The following is an 18,427-nucleotide window of genomic DNA, read 5'->3' as shown; positions in this document are numbered from 1 at the left end:
CAATGACTTAATGTTGACAACGGGATGTTGATTCAGCATAGTTTCAATGACTGTTTGCTATCTGGGTCTTATCTAGCTGTTGCCATATTGCTTTTTTTTTAAAGATGAAAAGCATAAATGTTGTATCAAATAATATCGTCTGACACTTCATGTAAGTACTCTAGTAAATACTAAAAGTGCCAGCATGCATTTCACTGTTTTCTTAGTCAAAGAATCCTAAAAGTGTTTTCCTGTTGTGTGAAGGAAGCGCCCATTGATGATTCAGCACATGTATATTTGGCTCACTAACTGTATTTCTTGTTTCTGCAGAGAACAGCCTTGTCATCTGAACATGATATCCATGCACCACACTAAAACTAAAACTGTAAATGTTTTTTTTTTTTTTCTAATTACAATTACGTTGACAGCAGCGTTGTTATTCTACTTTCTAGTTAGAAATTGTGAGACAAATGTGTAAACAGTATAACTCTCTGCTGCCCCCAGGTGCCTGTGTGTGCACACACACAAAGGATTCAGGCAACTGCAATTTTTTTCTTTTATCAGGTATTTTAGCTCTGACTTTGTTCGTTGAATGTTGCATATCAATGATACACACAATTGCTTTTTAAGCATGATGCGGTGCTCTTATAACGGAGCCACTGGTTGATAACTACTCGTGATTGATAATCTCTAATGATTATGCCTGTGTAGTAATTGAAGGAAAAGTAAACAATAGCCTCTGGGGAATCCAGTGACTGCTGCAGCGCACGTCAGACTGGCATCACTCCTCGCGCTCAAGGCTGTTCGTGCACACGCGTAATGTAAAGAGCAGTCAGACACAGGGGCTTCTAGTGGACATTTCCCCATTCCTCCAAATGCATAACTGGTGCAAAGTTTGTCAAGGTGTTTGCTTATAAACTGTATACATATATATAAAGAATCTTGGCAGAATAGCCCTTACTCGTAGACAATATTTTTTCAGATGTGCTAGAAGGCGCCGAGAAGTTGGAGATATGGATTTTCATTTCAAGGTACGTCCACATCAGTTGTACCGCATTACAATTAGATGCTTTACACTATCCACATGTAGTAGCCTAATTGGTAACTCAAATGGTTTTCCTTTAGCCTTTTGTTCTAATATTGAGGTGTTTAGTGACATTTCCCAGTGTCATTTTGTGAGTCTTTTCCATTTGAAAACGTGGTTTTAAAGTTATTCAAGATTTTAAACATACTCACGGGTACATTTTTTAATAATATGCATAAACAGATGTGTGATAGCTTTATCCATGAAAAGTTAGCATGCTTAAAATATTTATTTTATGGAATTGTGTTGTTTTAATAATTGCTAGTTACAATAGGGTTGATGCACCTAATCTATAACTTAGGCTACTTAAGTTCGTTCTAATAAAATGTACACTAAAATGAGAAAAGATAAAAAAAAATTTTTTTTTTAATAAAATCTAGACTGAAAAAAATACAATGTAGCTTGTACAATTTCAATCACAATGTATATTATTCCTAATACAGTTTATTTATTTTTTATTATTATTATTTTTTTCTCGATGTGCCCAAAATGCCAATTAATACCAATTATTGTGTCTGGTGTCAGTATTTCGTGGCTGATATCTTTGGGTACAAATATTATGGCACCATTTTCGTGGAATATCCTTTCCCTGAAAAAGTGTGACCATTAACCTACTCACACATTCATTTTCATCATTATATCATTCTTGGCAGGAGTGAATTTCTCAATTTGGAAAGACCACCATGAGCAGGTTGCTGTGCCTTGCCTCCGAGCCAGAAGGAGAAATACCACTGTGCTACTGACAGGAATTTTACGCGCAGCTGAACAAGGATGCCAGAGGAGCTCGCAAACTGCAGCGTGTGTTGCTGTACCACGACCAGTAAGATACTCATGGTGGTCTTCATGATATCACTGATACTTGCTATACTCTTCGGGAACCTCCTGACATTAGCAGTGGTCGTTGGAACGAAACACTTCCACACTCCACAGGGTTATTTAAAAGCCTCACTGGCCGTGGCAGACCTAGCTGTGGGGATTTTTGTGGTGCCCGTCTCCGTTTACGCAGAAGTATCTCTCATGATCTACAATTCAATGCCAGAGTGGACAGCGCGCAATTCCCAAGCCACACCTCTCCACCCGTGCAATTTTATCGGACCTGTGTTTGCGGGATGCACTTTAGTTTCCATTACAACAATTTTCCTCCTGACTATTGAAAGGAGCATTGCCGTTTTGAGGCCACTGCACAAGGAATCAGTCATAACTAAAAAAAGAACAAGCATACTAATAGTCTTTTCCTGGATGGGCAGTTTTTTCCTGGCAATATCTCCATTGGTTTTCAGCGATCAAATCGCGCTGGAGTACAATCCTTGCAGTCGCATGTGCAATTACGCGCTTGGAAGCGCAGACTTCCCTTCCCAAGCATGGAACATTCTCTTACTTTTCCCTGCCTTTGATTTTACGCTACTCGGAGGTACTATTGTCATCAATATCATATCCCTCACCACAATCCGCCAGCATTCAAAAAGAAGAAAACATCTTGCAGAGAACGAGAGTCAAAGCTCAACGAAACCAACCTTCTCCGACATCAAGGCTGCCAAGACGATAGGCACTCTGACGCTGGCTTTCACCGCTTCTTTCACTCCCATCGCCGTGTTTGTAGTTGGAAATGTGCTGGGAAATGAATGGTGCAATTTTGCGTTTTTTGCCTTTTGGATTTTGACCTCAAACAGCTGCTGTAATGTTATTATATACGGCGCGAGGGACCAGAAGTTTAGAAGTCGCGCGTATCAGCTGCTCATATCCGCTCAATTTAACACTGCGCCTAAGAAGACTGAGTATGAAAACACTGTAAATGGAGGGAAAGACAATGAAGAAATAGTCAAGCAAACCTAATTAATGATATAACTGAGCAGTAGCCCGATTCAGGTGGTGCTTATTATATTTATTACAGACCCCTTAGTATCTGGTTTCTAGCTGGGCATTAGATGGACCAAGCTGGTTAAAATGGCTTATAGCTGGTTTGTTGCTGCTCCTGGGTCCAGACCAGCTAGAAACAGTTTCCAGCTTAACCTGCCAGCTTTTTTAGTCCCCCTGGATCAACTTGAGGCTTACTGGCTTTCTTGTAGACACATTGAGGACATGGGCCATTCCTTGTAATCAAATGTTATGATTATTATCCTAGCCTAGATTTGCAACCGTTAGGCCACAAGATGCCTATTGAAGCCAGTGGAATTTAAGGCCTTCATAACCACCTGGCATATGTCACTATTCTCAGGTCCCCTCTTTTGATTTATTCTAAACTTTGCATGACTCATAGCATTATGTCACATGATTTCACCTTGTACTTGAATATATCCATAAACATGGATCATGACAGTCCCACGAAAAAAAAAAAGTGGTGGGGTCATCATACACATTACATGGATGCTCCTCTAGAATTTTAATTTGACATCTTTTTTTCATTGTGGAGAACTGATATTTTGAGACATTGTGGCTTAAATTAAATGTGTGGATATACACTGGTCAATAACTGACACTTATAAGGATTAATGTAAAAACATAAAAAGTATACATTATTATAGGGTTCATTGTTTATTGGCTTGTGTAATTTTTATAATAAAAACCTAGGTTAGTGTTAGAAGGCTGTGTCATAAAAGACAAATGCATTTTCTCATCAGTGTATTCATATCAAATGTGTAATTTGTAACTCTTGTCAAGGGCCAAAACATTATACCAAAAACCCCATGGTTGATGCTTATTATTTATTTAGACCATTATTCTTTTGCACAGTTTTGTACTATAAACAATAAAGTATTCTTCATTAAAAGTCTGTTCTGTATTGAATTATTACTATAAATATACTTTAAATTCCTGTCATATATACAGTCCAGACCAAAAGTTTGGAAACATTACTATTTTTAATGTTTTTGAAATAAGTTTCTTCTGCTCATCAAGCCTGCATTTATTTGATCAAAAATACAGATAAAAAATGTAATATTGTGATATATTATTACAATTTAAAATAATTGTTTTAAAATTTATTATACTTTAAATTATCATTTATTTCTGTGATGCAAAGCTGAATTTTTAGGATCATTATCACATGATCCTTTAGAAATCATTCTAATATGATGAATCATTATCAAAGTTGGAAACAGATCTGTTGCTAAATATTTTTTCAGAACATGTGATACTTTTTTAGGATACATTGATGAATAAAAAGTAAAAAAAAAATGTTTTTAAAATATAAATATTTTGTAATAACAATATACACTACTGGTCAGTAATTTGGGGTCAGTAATTATTTTTCCTTCTTTTTTAAAAATAAAATCAATACTTTTATTCATCAAGGATGTGTTAAATTGATAAAAAGTGAAGAGAATATATTATTATAATTTTTTTTTTAATAAATGCAGTTCTTTTTACCCTTTTATTCATCAAATATATTAGACAGCAGAACTGTTTCCAACACTCATAATAAATCAGAATATTAGAATGATTTTTGAATGATCATGTGATAGACTGGATGTTACATGTGTCACTGAAGGCTGGAGTAATGATGGTGAAAATTCAGCTTTGCATCACAGGAATACATTTTTTTAAATAAATATTCAAATAGAAAACTATTATTTTAAGTTGTAATAATATTTCACAATATTACTGTTTTTTTCTGTATTTTTGATCAAATAAATGCAGGCTTGATGAGCAGAAGAAACTTCTTTCAAAAAAATTAAAAATAGTAATGTTTCCAAACTTTGGTCTGTACTGTATATATATATATATATATATATATATATATATAGATCTGACAATGACAGTGCATTTAAAACGTTTACTTTTAAATTTTATAAGCAACTTATCCTCTAATATCTAAATAGACTATACTGATTACAGGAATAGTCCGCCCCAAAAATGTAAAATCTGTCATCAACAGCTCAATCTCTGTGCTTTACACATGCCTTAACAGCTCAAATGGACAACTTACCCGTCAAAACCTCTTATCCCTCTTCTTGCAAATACCCTCACACAGATGTGATGCAACTACATGATGCATCTGAAGATCCAGCAGAGTAGGCAAATGTCAGCCATGTTAATCTCAAATCAGAATTTTGCTAAACTGTCTTTAATCTTGTTTCGGAGATTAGTGTCTGGTGAATCTCCAATCATTCGTCCCCTCATAGATGTGACAAGCCTGGAGGGTCCAGTTCTGAACCCGGGGGCTGTCCAATTCCCATAAGACCTTGGGAGGAGGGCAGATGGCTTGGCTTTAGCTTTTTTTATTTTTTTTTATTTCAATGTCATTCCAGTGGAGCAATAGCAAGATTGTTATTTATCACAACAAAATATGGCAGCTGCTTACTCATAGGACCTCTGGTAAATAATGTTTCATTTTCTTTCTTTTTTTTTTCTCTACACGTTGTAACCTTCTGGAGAGTGCACCAGTCACGTGTATGTGCAGGAGGACAGGACATATGTGTATGTACGTTCACCTCACTTTGAGACCATAGAATATCTAAAATACACAATTCTGTGCCATAAATGTAATTGAATTTAGTGCTGGTATTGTAGCACTATATTTCATCTTAGTCATCCCATATTTTGTCCTAATAGAGTTCATGAAATGCTACATTTCTAGAAGTGTTTGGAGAAAGTGGTTTTCATTACTCCAGAGTTCTTGTTTGTCCATTTATGCCCTGCAAAACAAGCCAATTTAATCTGACATTTATAAGGTCATAATGAAGGATGTGTGTCTGGCATCCATAACAAATATGACCCGGAATTGCCTCCATAAAACTGGCACATCATACTAGGAGGAAGGTCGCATTACTCTAATTTGCCTTTGCTGGTGGCTGTTTGCTTGCATGGAACATGTGAAAGTCACATTTGATGTATTGGTTTCATTTGTGATGGTTACATTCATTAAAGTTTTTAAATTAAGACCTTAGAAAACATTGGGAGAAAAAGTTCTACATGTATTGTGTGCTATAAAATGAGCAATGACTTAAGTCCAGCAGCAGTTATTTTACTCCACTTCAGATTCTGTTCTATTTGGCAATCAGTATGCCGTTTTTACAGGTCTGTCTGTGCTTAAAGAAAATGACCCTAAATATATCACTTTGGTGGAATCCATGCGAAAATGAGAAATGGCAGAACAGTTGATCAGAGACACAATACCCCTCATTATGCATGGCACAGATGCAAAGGATGAAATGCATTCAATGACTTCATATGCCAGTGATCTAACATGATAATTGTGTCTGAAAGAATAAAAGAACTAAAGTGATGATTTTCAGCACTGATTCAGACTGATAATAATGTAGATAGTATCAAAGAGTTCATGTGCTGCATAATTACTTAAAGCATTAAAAATGACCAAAAATGTAGTTTCATATTTTGAGTGCATTTATACTTCGTACAGGCTTAAAATTAATTTCTCAAAGAAATAGTTCATCCAAAATTCAAAATGTATTCTTCTGTTGTCCTTAATTTCCTCACACATTTGACTTCAGAAGACTTCAATCCATTTGAACAACCTTTTATGGTGCTTTTTTTTTTTTTGTCCTTTTGTAATTTCTTATTCACCTTTATTATGTGGAAAAGAGTGGCAAGACTTTTAAAAGATTCACCTTTTTTCATTTCTTTAATTTCTTAATAAACTGCTCCTTTTCTCTTTTAAAGAGACGATTTAGCCATATATAAAATACGATTCTGAAATGGTTTACTCATCCTCATACTGACTTACAATACATTGGGATTTTTTTCTAAATGTGCAGATGAAAACCTGTGGGAAAACACTTTAGGCCTTTCAGATAGCTCTCACTATCTGTCCTAAGATTCGCTGTCTTAAGTGTCTTCAGAAATGATAGATGAGAGGTTTTATCTAGCAGATCTGGTGCTATTGCTATACTCAAATCTTTGTACACTGCTATTTAGTTCTATAGTATTTAAATGGCCAACGAGAGCTTAGATGCTAATTATAATTTGTTCTTTTCATGTTTGTGTGGTTTTTCAGAGCAGAAAGACTGTTCAAACAATCAAAACCGCTTCTAACTCCATGCACTCTTGTTCTGAAAGACCAACAATGAAGTAAATCAGAGGACAAAGAAATGTGTTTCCATTCATTCAAAGAGTGTGGTGTTCACTTGTAGCCAGTATTTCAAAGGGATAAATGGAATTTCAATGAAACACCGAGATCACAAACAGTTTGAACAGAGATCAAACTGGCAATCAGCTGTAAACGGGTATGGATGGGTATTTAATAATTTGGACATGTTTTGTAATGACAGGTGTTTCATTTGTTGCCAGTTATCTTCTAATTTGATGGATTGTAGTTGTCACTTAAAAAAAAAAAAATTAAGACATGGTATTTGCTTCGGGTCAAGAAATGAAAAGCATTTCACCTTGGGAACCGAGGCAGTTGATCTCAAGATTCGAATGTGAATACGAGGATCGTGATGGGCCAACAGAAGCTGTCAGTTCCATTGCAGAGGTGCAGTGCAGCAATTAGAAACTGTTTTCAAAATGCATCACATCTCCACCGGCCAGAAAGAACAACTTAAACAAATGAAAGGTAAACCTGTTCTAACTTTCTGAAAACAACCTCTCCATCCTCTCCTAATTCAGTCTTAGAGGGAAATATGGAAGACCATTTATGCCACAGAATAATAAAACAAAAATAATACAATATGTGAATTGTTTTCCTCATAATGCTGAGTTTATATATCACAGTTCAGAGTATCAGAATTGCAAAATATAACATTAGAATTCAGAACTTTTTTTTTCACCTCACAATTCTGACTTTCCCCCCTCAGAATTCTGTGTTCGTTTTTTTGTTTTGTAAATTGTTTCTGACAAAGAATCAAAAAATAAAAGCAGTGTATGACATTTTTTTTTCTTACAATTGTTAGTTTACATATCTATTTATATAGTTTATATCTCGAAAAATTTCTCAGAATTGCAAATGTATATTTTTTTTATTGTGTAGTGAAAACAGGCTTCCATTCAAATGTGATGCTAAACATCTAAACGTGGAAACAGTGCATAATGCTATAAAGCATTGGATGAGATAACATAAAGAAATGCCCTTAAAAGTACATGTCAGGATCAAAGAGTCTATGCTCACTTTTAATAATAATAAAAAAAAAAGATTCGGTATGACCTTGACATATCTCAGTGAAGGAGGCAATTATTTGCCCGTTTTACTGTGATAATTACTTGTAATTTGTCTCCTTTCATTTCAGCACCTCCATTCAAAGGGCCAGAACTTAATCACTGACCCCCAACTGACTAGATAAGATTTGGGAACAGAAATTAGCTTTAAATGTGCTTATTATCTATGAGAAGTAGACTAATGAGCTCCTGATACATTTTGTGTGTGTGCTTTACAATATGTGATGATTCATTGTCTTAAAGGTATGTGCTTTAAACCAAATCATTTGAACCTTATAGGAGCTCAGTAACCATTTATACATTTTACCAGATGAACGCTATAATGCATATTATCTATGCAATTGAAAAGTGTTTCTATTCGATTTGTTTAATTATTGAGAGAACATGTGTCACATGTGTTATTTCTGAAACTAAACTCAACTGAAAACGCCAACTTGTTTAAAACAACTTAAATGAACCTTTTTTAAAAAAAAGCATCCTAAACCAGTCTAAGCTGGTCTTTCAGCCTGGACAAGCTACTTCAGCTAGTCAGCAAGCACATATTAAGCTATGAATACACATATTACTGAAAAAAAATAAAATATAATAATAAATAACGCTTACAAATACATATATACAGCGGCATGAAAAAGTCTGATAACCACTTGCAGAATCTGTCAATAATTTTAACTAAATAAGAGAGATCATACAAAATGCATGTTATTTTTTATTTAGTACCGCCCTGAGTAAGATATTTTACATAAACAATGTTTACATATAGTCGACAAGACGAAAAAAATAATAAAAATAAAATAAAGACTTTGGAAACCCTTGGTTCTTAATAACATCTGTGGATACCTGGAATGATTCACGACTGTTATGTAAAATTCCCTACTAAGGACAGTACTAAATAAAAAATAGCATGCATTTTGTATGATCTCTCTTATTTTGTTAAAATTATTAACACAGATTCTGCAAGGGGTTCCCAAACTTTGGCATGCCACTGTATTGCCTTCAGTCTTCTATCAAAGCGCCTGAATGAGTTAAGAAAAGCAACACAGTGGACCTCGCTCCCAGCAAAATATTCTCTGCAGTTCAAGAGCAGTCACAAACAGCCTGGAGTTGTTTTCTTGTCGATCAGATAAGAGCTTTTGTGGCAGTGGGAGGGCTACTATACTATATAAAATCATGATTGTGCCACTAAAATATGCCACCTTGCATCACATTTGCAGCATGAAAAATATTTGGTTGACCTTACCTATCAGAAAGGGCATGTGACACATTCCTCACCTATAAATATGTAAAATTGTTGCCAATTTGTTTCGCAAATGTCTTAAATAATTGAATTTATTCCAAACGAGTTCCACAGACCAAGTTGGGAAAATATTTGCTTTGATTCATGCCACCAGCACTAACTAAGTTTGACATAGTTTGTACTATCTCTATATTTGTTGAGTTAAGACACATTTAAATTTGTCTGTTTTGATTGTGGTTATTTTCTGTGAAGCTTGGAAATTGAGTAATCAAACACTTTACTTTCAGACATGGAAAAGACAGGAATACTATAACATTCTGATCATATAGAAGCTAGATGATTTATTACAACTGCTTGGTTTGTTTTCCTCATCTGTCAACAATCAGAGGATGATTTAATCAAACGAATTAATAGATCTTCCTCCATGATCGTAGATAGAGCTGAAGGGGCAGCATTGGATTCCTCTTTTGTAGGCTGGGGTGAAACACATCAAAGTCTGCTTTCCTCACTCTCTGCAGGTAGTCCTCCAAAACAACCTGAGGGACCGAACACACTATTCATTTCATTTCTTTTGTGCAAGCCTGGACGATAATACATTTTTGAAAGAACGTAAAAGTATAAAGAAATAGAACCAAAGGCAAAAATGGAAGTAACACACGGTGACAAAACACAGCAATGCGTTTTTAAAATCTAGCAACAAAAAATTATTTCAATCATCTTGATATTGTGGGGTTGAGATTCAGCTGCAGGAAAAAGTCATAATATATACACAATTTGTTTTATTTTCTTGTCTTCATTGAACATAACTGTTGAACAATTTGGGGTCAGTTAGACTTATAAATGTTTTTGAGTCTATTATGCTAACTAAAACTGTAATACAGCAAAACAGTAGTGAAATATTAGTCAAATATTATTACAATTTAAAATAACCAAATTCTATTTTAATATACATTAAAATGTTATTTATTTCTGTAATGACAAGCTGAATATTCAGCAGCCATTACTCCAGTCTTCAATTTCACATGATCCTTCAAAAATCATACTAATATGATTATTTGGTTATCAAGAAATATGTCTTGTTATTATTAATGTTGCAAAAAGTTGAATATTTTTGTTGAAATAATATTTTTCCAGGATTCTTAATTAAACAGAAAGGTCATAAGGACAGCATTTTTTTGTGTCATTTTATTATTCCTTGCTAAAATGCTGAATAAAATCATTCAATTTCTTCAAAAAAAAAAAAAAAATTACCACAAAAATTCACATCTGAAAAAAAAACACATGTGAATCCCTAGGCTACTGACTTAACCGACCAGCTCAATAAAAATATTTTTAAGTTCACAATTTAAAAGAAGAATACCTAAGTGTTCACATGCTTTTTCCTGCGACTGTAAATGAACCCAAATACAAAAATACTATCCTCAAATGCCAAAGCTTACAGTAAAGTCCTTTCATGAGAACACAGTTACGAATAACACCAGCCAAAGCAAGTGGAGCGCAATGTGTCACTAAATGGCCCGCAGGGAAACGATGGCTTTAAAGAATGCGACTGACAGTTAAACACAGGGATGTGGAAATGGAAAGTAAGAGCAGAACATTACAGTAATATAAAGTGATATAACAATGCTTTACAGGCCATTTAGTTCACAGAAAGCATTTCATTGGCCGAAGCAATTGAAACACTGAAGAGTCTGCAAACAGGCTGAAATTGGCCTGAAAATTACAGCCTGCCTCCCAATGCTTTGCCTCGTAATACACTAAGAGTTATTCCCTCTCCTCCTCCGAGGCGGGCTCCCTTACAGAGAAATGACTGTAAAAGAGTAAAAAAAGGCTTAAGATGTGCAATCAGACCGTGAGCTGGTAGTGGTGCCTCTAGGGGGCAGGAGTCATGAGGCTCAATGGGGCTCCGCCTCTTTTGGAGGCAGAATGAGGATAAGCCATGAGCTTCTCTGTGTCACATCACATTAGTGAGGCGTAGGGAGGGGAGAGGAGCTGAAAGAGATGAAATTACTCACCGTTTGCAGGAAGGCGGGCATGGCCGCATGTGGAACGTTCTCGCTGAATGATCTAGCCTGGAAGACAGCGCAGTAATGCGTCAAGATACCAAAAACAAGATTCTCACAGCTGAGCTGTATAGTACCCTACACTACACAAGCCTTACTAAGTGAATCAAATTAGGTCAAACAAACCTGGACATGTCCAGATCATATTTCACATCATATTTTTAAGTCAAATTTTCATTGAAAATGTAGCACTTATTTTCATGACAGTTCCATAATCACTCCCAATGGTAGTATATGTTGTACATTTTCTGATCTGAATCTGGATAAATGTTCTATTATTTTGTAAGAATTACTGAATTGTATAAAATATAGTATATATAACTGTTTTCATTTTATTAATACAGATTTTTTTTTTTTTTTACTGTGGTATAGTAACGAGAATCATCACACAGAATTATAGGAATCGCAAAAAACAGATCTGAATGCATTTCAGTATTATTGGGCAACATGCTTAACTATCACAAAAATCTAAAATATGGTATTCTGAGGTGAAATGTGACTCAGACATGTTTTTATGACTCACACAAATTCTAACCCACACAGTTTCATCAAAAGTTTGATTAAAAGTATCAAATTTCAGTTTGGCCCTTGTTTGTGATTTAAAAGTGGTCCTCACCAAGGTCATGTGGCGCTAACCTTGATTCATACCATCTGACCAGATATGCAAAGCAGGGTGAGCAATATCTGACGAATTCTCCGATTAGCATTTCCTGGAGATATTCCCTGTGGTTACACTGGACTTTTAATACATTCATTAATGAGGAGAGGGCAACAATCAAGGGTCATCAGAGCTGCTGGTGGAGGAGGGGTGATTTCGCTTGAGAAATCTAATGAAGTTAGTATGCAAATTGAAAATTACTAGGGAACAAACACACAGTCAACATCTCCCATCTACCAACAGATATTAAAGTAAAGAGCTTTGCATACGTGCTGGAGATGGACATGGGCTTGGCTGGCGATGTCATAAATGACATCCCTGACGTTTTGGTCCCTGCTGCCACGGATGAAGTCCTCTTGAGATGCTCCATGCTGGATGAGAAACAGTGAAAATGCATTATCAGTAACCATCTCTTGATTGATAGAAAAATGAGCTTGATGATACCACAATCTTTTCTTCATCGCTCCATATTTCAGGCACCATCACAACAATACACCTGTATTACACACCGAAAATGTAAAAGAAAAAAAAGACTGCACTCTGTGTGTGTATATATATATATATATATATATATATATATATATATATATATATATATATATATATACACACACATACACTTATATGCATATATATCTATACATACATACATACACACATACATACATATGCATACATATCTATATATACACATACATATACATACACATACATAATGTTCTTTGGGCTTTTGGGGTGATATACGACCCAGGCATTTCTTGAGTTTTCATGAGATTCATCTTTATAGATTTTCCAGCATTCAACAAAAATACTTGAACAGCAGAAGAAATTAGTATGCTGGATGAAAACGTGACAATCTGTATGCAGAACATGAGGTGAACCGTTTACGATTCTGCATCCCAAGACTTCTTCAGAATAAATGTTTACTGAAATTGCACTTAGTTATATGTGAGAAACTACAGATTCAAACGAAGACATAAACAAACAAGTGTGACATACTTTCATCACTCAAGTGTCCCCTGGATTGCACTGCCTCAACTGTGATCATATGAACAAACACGAATAAATCCACGATAGCAAGTGAAGTGATCAATAAACACATACTGCAGAAGCTTTGATTTAAAAGCCAATTGTTCCTCAAACAAAAGCTGTATGGCAGAATAAAGCATTGGCAAGACAATCAACATCAGGAATAACCAGGCTGTGTAACTGGCGGGAGGCTATCATTGATCTGTTCTGATTCTTGAACAGGGGTTTCACGTCAAACAGAGCCCTTAAACTGACAAAAATGGCTTGCATACACCCAGAGGCTTGTATTTACAGTCTACCTAACAAAGAAGCACCCACAAATACCCCTTTCATTGTTTTACAAACATATTTGGCTAATCTCGACAGGTTGCACATTAATATTGTTTACAATTCCTAGAGCAAATATTCTCTAAACAACTGCAAATTAGATAAACCTTCAAAGTTCTGCTGACTTTTTTAATTCAACATAATCCAATTCAATATTAAAGACATCAATAACAGGTTTAAAAGTACAAGTGTACTTAAAAGTACATTATTGCCTCAAGAAAGGAAGTTTAAAAAAACAATAAGTAAAGACAATTATTAAGGAACGTCCGCATGCTACAATCAAATAATTACCTATGAAGAAGCAAAAACTTTAAAAACCTACAAATAAAGAAGTATTTATTTAAAACGAATTATGTTTTAACCTCAGAAGCTCAGAAACATGCCTACGTTGTTTATGGTGAAGCAACAGTGCCCCCTTTTGGTGAATGTGGAATCACAGGGCAAACAATACATAACATAATTAGATTTTAATACTGTACACTGGCTCTAGCAGAGATTAGTTGAGGATAAACAACAGATGATATTCTTTTCTTTAGTTACATTAAGGGCAAGATCTTCTAAATCCCAGTACTAATGGCTCGTTCATGCTGAAATGGTGACAGATGGCTGAAACAAAGCCAATGGGTTTGGGTTTAGCAGATGAGAGGGCACTGGAGTGGACAGCTTCACCCACATATATACTGACTGGCACATGGATTGTCTCTAGTCCTTCACTAGCGCCTCTGATGTTAGAAAAGCATGGAGTTACAGACAGGAACAGAGATGACAGGTTGATAGCAGATTTACTCACCAGCATGCAGATGTCCATGGGCAGGTAGACCTTGCGTCTGCTGCTGTTGTAGGGAGTTGCCCGAAGGCAGGTCAGGATGCCCTGGGCTTTGCCAATGTGGCTTGCGGCATGGTCTGCATGGACATTTTTCACACCTACATTAAAAAAAGATCCACAATGCATACAACTTTGAGACCAATTTAAAACAGATTGGCGTAAAATAGTCTTGCTAATCAAAAAAATGCGTTCTTAAATTATATTTCGAGTTATATCATGAAAAATCTAATATCCCACCTTTCAAACAATAACATCTCAGAAGTCAAAAATTCCTTAGTCTGAGGAATTCCTTAGTTTAGTTTCTGCAGCATATTACCAGTGGCCTAATTTCTGATTATGACTTTTTGAAGGATGGGGTAATGTAAACTACACAACAGTTTAAAAGTTTGGGGTCAAAAAAAACCAAACAAATATTGATGAAAAGTTAAGTGAAGTAAAGGCATAATATAAATATAATATTTCAAAAGATTTCTTAATCAAATACATGCTGTTCTTCTGAACTGTCCATTCGTTAAAGAATCCTAAAAATAATTTACCACATTTAAAAATAATAATAATAATAATGTTTTTATTAAACATTGATAATAATAATGTTTCTTGAGCTGTTAATTAGCATATTAGAATAATTTCATATAAATATATAAATAAATAAATAGCATTTTAAAATATATTAAAATAGAAAGTTCAAAATTCAAAATTCTTACCTTTAAACTTTGAGTGGTAGTGTACATTGGAAATATTCTTGCAAACCCACAGTGCAAATCAACAAATGATAAAACTAAGCTATAATAACATTTTAATAGTTCCTTTCAAAATTTAAGCAATGAATTGACTTATCAGGGTGATAACGGTGTTTCACAGAGGAAAGCAAATCCATAATGTGAGGATGTGTAAATGATAGAATTTTAATTTTTGAAAGAACTATTTTTTTAAATTGGAGATCTGCGTCTGCTCACCAAGTGTCTCCAGAAGCAGGTAAAGAAGAGAGGATTGTGTGTTTTCGCCATAGTCCTCCAGCTCCCGAAGGTTCCTGTATGCTTTGTCCTCTAGATCTTTCTCCTTTTCAAAACATAATGTTTTTAATACAATTGCCAGAGGACAGTATAATGTGCATAATATGCCGACTCACTGAAAGACAGATTAATGTCTAGAATTAGAAACGCATGTCTCCGACAGCTGTCAAAGTTATTTAAAGAGAACTTTCCAGTATGTTCTTGACTCGTATATTAGGAGACATCTAAGTACTTACTCTTTCAGATATAATTCTTAACATCCACCTCCTTGTTAATGTGTGTTTCCTCACTGCCTGAGAACACAGAACAGTTATAGTATATCAGTGCCCAATGTTTTGAAGAAGACTTTGATCCAAACAGCATTGGACATTGTATAGATACATTTTTCAATTAGACAGAAAAAAGAAAGTCATACAAGTTCAAAGGGCATCATTACTGTTGCCAAGATTGGAGATTGCCAAGTTTCGTTTTTTTCCCAATGTTTTTGAAAGCAGTCTCCGTTTACTTGACATAAGATACAGCAATACAAATATAGCTTTTTTCCTCAAATCTTTGATAAAAAGAGAGTTTAAAAAACAGCATTAATTTGAAGCGTTATTAAAAATCTTTTGTAACAATAGAAATGTCTTAACTGTCTATTTTGAGCCATTTAATGCATTAAAGGGGTAGTTCCCCCAAAAATCAAAATGATGTCATTAATGGCTAACCCTTATGTCATTCCAAACCAGTAAGACCTCCGTTCATCTTTGGAACACAGTTTAAGATATTTTAGATTTAGTCCGAGAGCTGTCAGTCCCTCCATTGAAGCTGTGTGCACGGTATACTGTCCATGTCCAGAAAGATAAGAAAAACATCATCAAAGTAGTCAATGTGACATCAGAGGGTCAGTTAGAATTTTTTAAAGCATCGAAAATACATTTTGGTCCAAAAATAGCAAAAACTATGAATTTATTCAGTATTGTCTTCTCTTCCGTGTCTGTTGTGAGATTTCAAAACACTGCAGTTTGTGATATCCGGTTCACAAATTAAACCAGTTCACCAAATCGAACTGAATCGTTTGAAACGGTTCACGTTTCCAATAAGCATTAATCCACAAATGAGGGAGTGTCAGCCACATAAAAAAAGTTAACAGCTTAAGTCATTTGTGGATTATTGCTTATTGGAGACTCGAACCGTTTCAAACGATTCAGTTCATTTTGGTGAACTGGTTCAAGAAGATCTGGTTACATCGAATGATTCGTTCGCGAACCGGATATCACTTAACTGCAGTGTTTTGAAATCTCACAACAGACACGGAAGAGAAGACAATGCTGAATAAATTCATAGTTTTTGCTATTTTTGGACCAAAATGTATTTTCGATGCTTCAAAAAATTCTAACTGACCCTCTGATGTCACATGGACTACTTTGATGATGTTTTTCTTACCTTTCTGGACATGGACAGTATACCATACACACAGCTTCAATGGAGGGACTGAGAGCTCTCGGACTAAATCTAAAATATCTTAAACTGTGTTCCGAAGATGAACGGAGGTCTTACGGGTTTGGAACAAGTTATTTATGATATAATTTAGATTTTTGGGTGAACTAACCCTTTAAAGTCTTGGGGGGAAAAAACGTAATGACTCCAAACTATTGAATGATAGTTTTAATGTAAATTATGACAAATTTTCTTTTATAGAAAGAAGACACACCCTCCACAGTTCTGCACTGATGGGCTGGGCTGAATGGTCATCTCTGTAAATATCCTCTACAGCACTCTTCCAGAACTGCATTCGCATTAAACCAATGGTTTTCTGAGAAACAGAGTCCTTAATCTGAAAAAAGAAGCCGCAAATATATATGAGTTTTTCAGGCACTTCTATGTCTCACAAGTTGGTTTTCAAACTATGATTCTTATATCTGTACAAAAAGTAAATTAGCTTAAACCAAACTGACTAAATGAGTTTGTGCATTGCTGCACTCATTATCTGGAATACCTGCCTGTGCCAGTTCTACATTGAACGCCCTCAGTGCCAGTGCAGATCGACGAACAGCCTCAGGAAAAAGCAATGAACACAAAAATCCCTCATAGTCCCTCTTCCTGTTGATGACAGTCCAGTGTTATTCACTCTAGTGTCAACAACCTACATTTACAAAACTAAATAAGCCTAAATAGAGACTGACATTTTTGTAGGCATGGCAATTATTACATATAAACCACTTTATAAGGGTCAGTGACAAAAAGAGTTCTCAAATGATAAAAAAAAAGAGATTATCTAGCCTAAAGCATATTTGCCAAGTTCTTAAAGATTCAAATGATTTAATGTCTTAAAAGTACTGAAATGGTTTCCTTGTACACTGAATTTACACACTTATGACATAAATTAATCGCTTTCCTCATTTAAAAAAGTCCCAGAACATGAATTCATACATTATTTATGCATAATGCATTTCAGATTTTTTATGAAAAGTTTTCTCTTTTTTCAATATCTGTACAGAGACATTAACTAGACACGTCTAGCATTGGTTTTAAAAACTGACATCCATTTTATCCATGAACTTTAATCACAACAAAATGTAATGCATTTTACATTATTACTTAAAAAGCGTCACGCCATATTCTTATTCAATTTAACATAAAGACAGAAAGGTATTCTGGGATACATGATGAAACTACTAAAAGTAAATCTACTAACCCAATAACTTACCTTACAACATCAATACAGTACTGTTCATTGTGCTGTCCTGTTGTTAATGCTCTTGAGCATTTGATCTCTGCTGGCCTCTGTATAAATGTGGGATAGGGAATCTTTATGTGGAGAGAATTTTTGGTTGTTAAAAGTCCATTCTTTATGTTTATACTGGATGCCATTGCAAACTTGCATCTGGGTATCCTTGAGCTGTACGTTCTGATCTCCTCTTGCGTGTGCGTCACATCACAACTCCCCCGTAAGCAAGCACTTCTGATAGTACGTTCCGCTCAAAAGCAAATCGAAGCTTCGTTTCGGAGTGAACCATACTACTTTCGTGACATTTAAAATTTAATAATTCTTCATTTAGCATTTAGATGCACTTTAGATACATTCATTGTTTTTGTACAGTTGTTTGCGCTTACATGAATGA

At 35.1% G+C, this 18,427-nt stretch overlaps 2 protein-coding genes across 3 annotated transcripts; one reads left to right on the top strand and one right to left on the bottom strand.

Annotated features, from left to right (window-relative positions):
- The first annotated feature begins 486 nt into the window (after nt 1-486).
- LOC113116813 (beta-2 adrenergic receptor) lies at nt 487-3,720 on the top strand. The gene is made up of 2 exons (XM_026285133.1): nt 487-1,010; nt 1,717-3,720. Exon 2 carries the CDS (start codon nt 1,835-1,837, stop codon nt 2,894-2,896), a length of 1,062 nt encoding a protein of 353 aa, XP_026140918.1. The 5' UTR covers nt 487-1,010; nt 1,717-1,834; the 3' UTR covers nt 2,897-3,720.
- Nucleotides 3,721-9,326: 5,606 nt separating this feature from the next.
- LOC113115930 (NADH dehydrogenase (ubiquinone) complex I, assembly factor 6-like) lies at nt 9,327-18,369 on the bottom strand. 2 transcript variants are annotated; one of them, XM_026283661.1, is made up of 9 exons: nt 18,013-18,369; nt 17,306-17,405; nt 17,017-17,139; nt 15,560-15,616; nt 15,267-15,369; nt 14,275-14,408; nt 12,398-12,499; nt 11,423-11,479; nt 9,327-9,943 (listed from the first exon to the last, which is right to left on the bottom strand). In XM_026283661.1, the coding sequence occupies exons 1-9, from the start codon at nt 18,174-18,176 to the stop codon at nt 9,815-9,817; spliced, it is 969 nt and encodes a 322-aa protein (XP_026139446.1). In that variant the 5' UTR covers nt 18,177-18,369; the 3' UTR covers nt 9,327-9,814. The 2 variants fall into 2 exon arrangements, with proteins under 2 accessions (XP_026139446.1, XP_026139447.1); XM_026283662.1 differs by lacking the exon at nt 18,013-18,369 and having other exon boundaries at nt 17,302-17,405.
- Nucleotides 18,370-18,427: the final 58 nt, after the last annotated feature.

This window comes from Carassius auratus, chromosome 16, assembly GCF_003368295.1.
Source record: "Carassius auratus strain Wakin chromosome 16, ASM336829v1, whole genome shotgun sequence".
NCBI lineage: Eukaryota > Metazoa > Chordata > Actinopteri > Cypriniformes > Cyprinidae > Carassius > Carassius auratus.
Note: the sequence above shows the minus strand (reverse complement) of the source record. Positions and strands in the feature narration are given on the sequence as shown.

Coding starts and splice junctions, on each gene's coding strand:
- LOC113115930 (XM_026283661.1), bottom strand. CDS start 18,176: ATGGCATCCAGTATAAACATAAAGAATGGACTTTTAACAACCAAAAAT. Junction 17,140..17,305: donor TCAATGTAGAACTGGCACAG/GCAGGTATTCCA, acceptor TTCTTTTTTCAG/ATTAAGGACTCTGTTTCTCA. Junction 15,370..15,559: donor TAAGAATTATATCTGAAAGA/GTAAGTACTTAG, acceptor TGTTTTGAAAAG/GAGAAAGATCTAGAGGACAA.
- LOC113116813 (XM_026285133.1), top strand. CDS start 1,835: ATGCCAGAGGAGCTCGCAAACTGCAGCGTGTGTTGCTGTACCACGACC.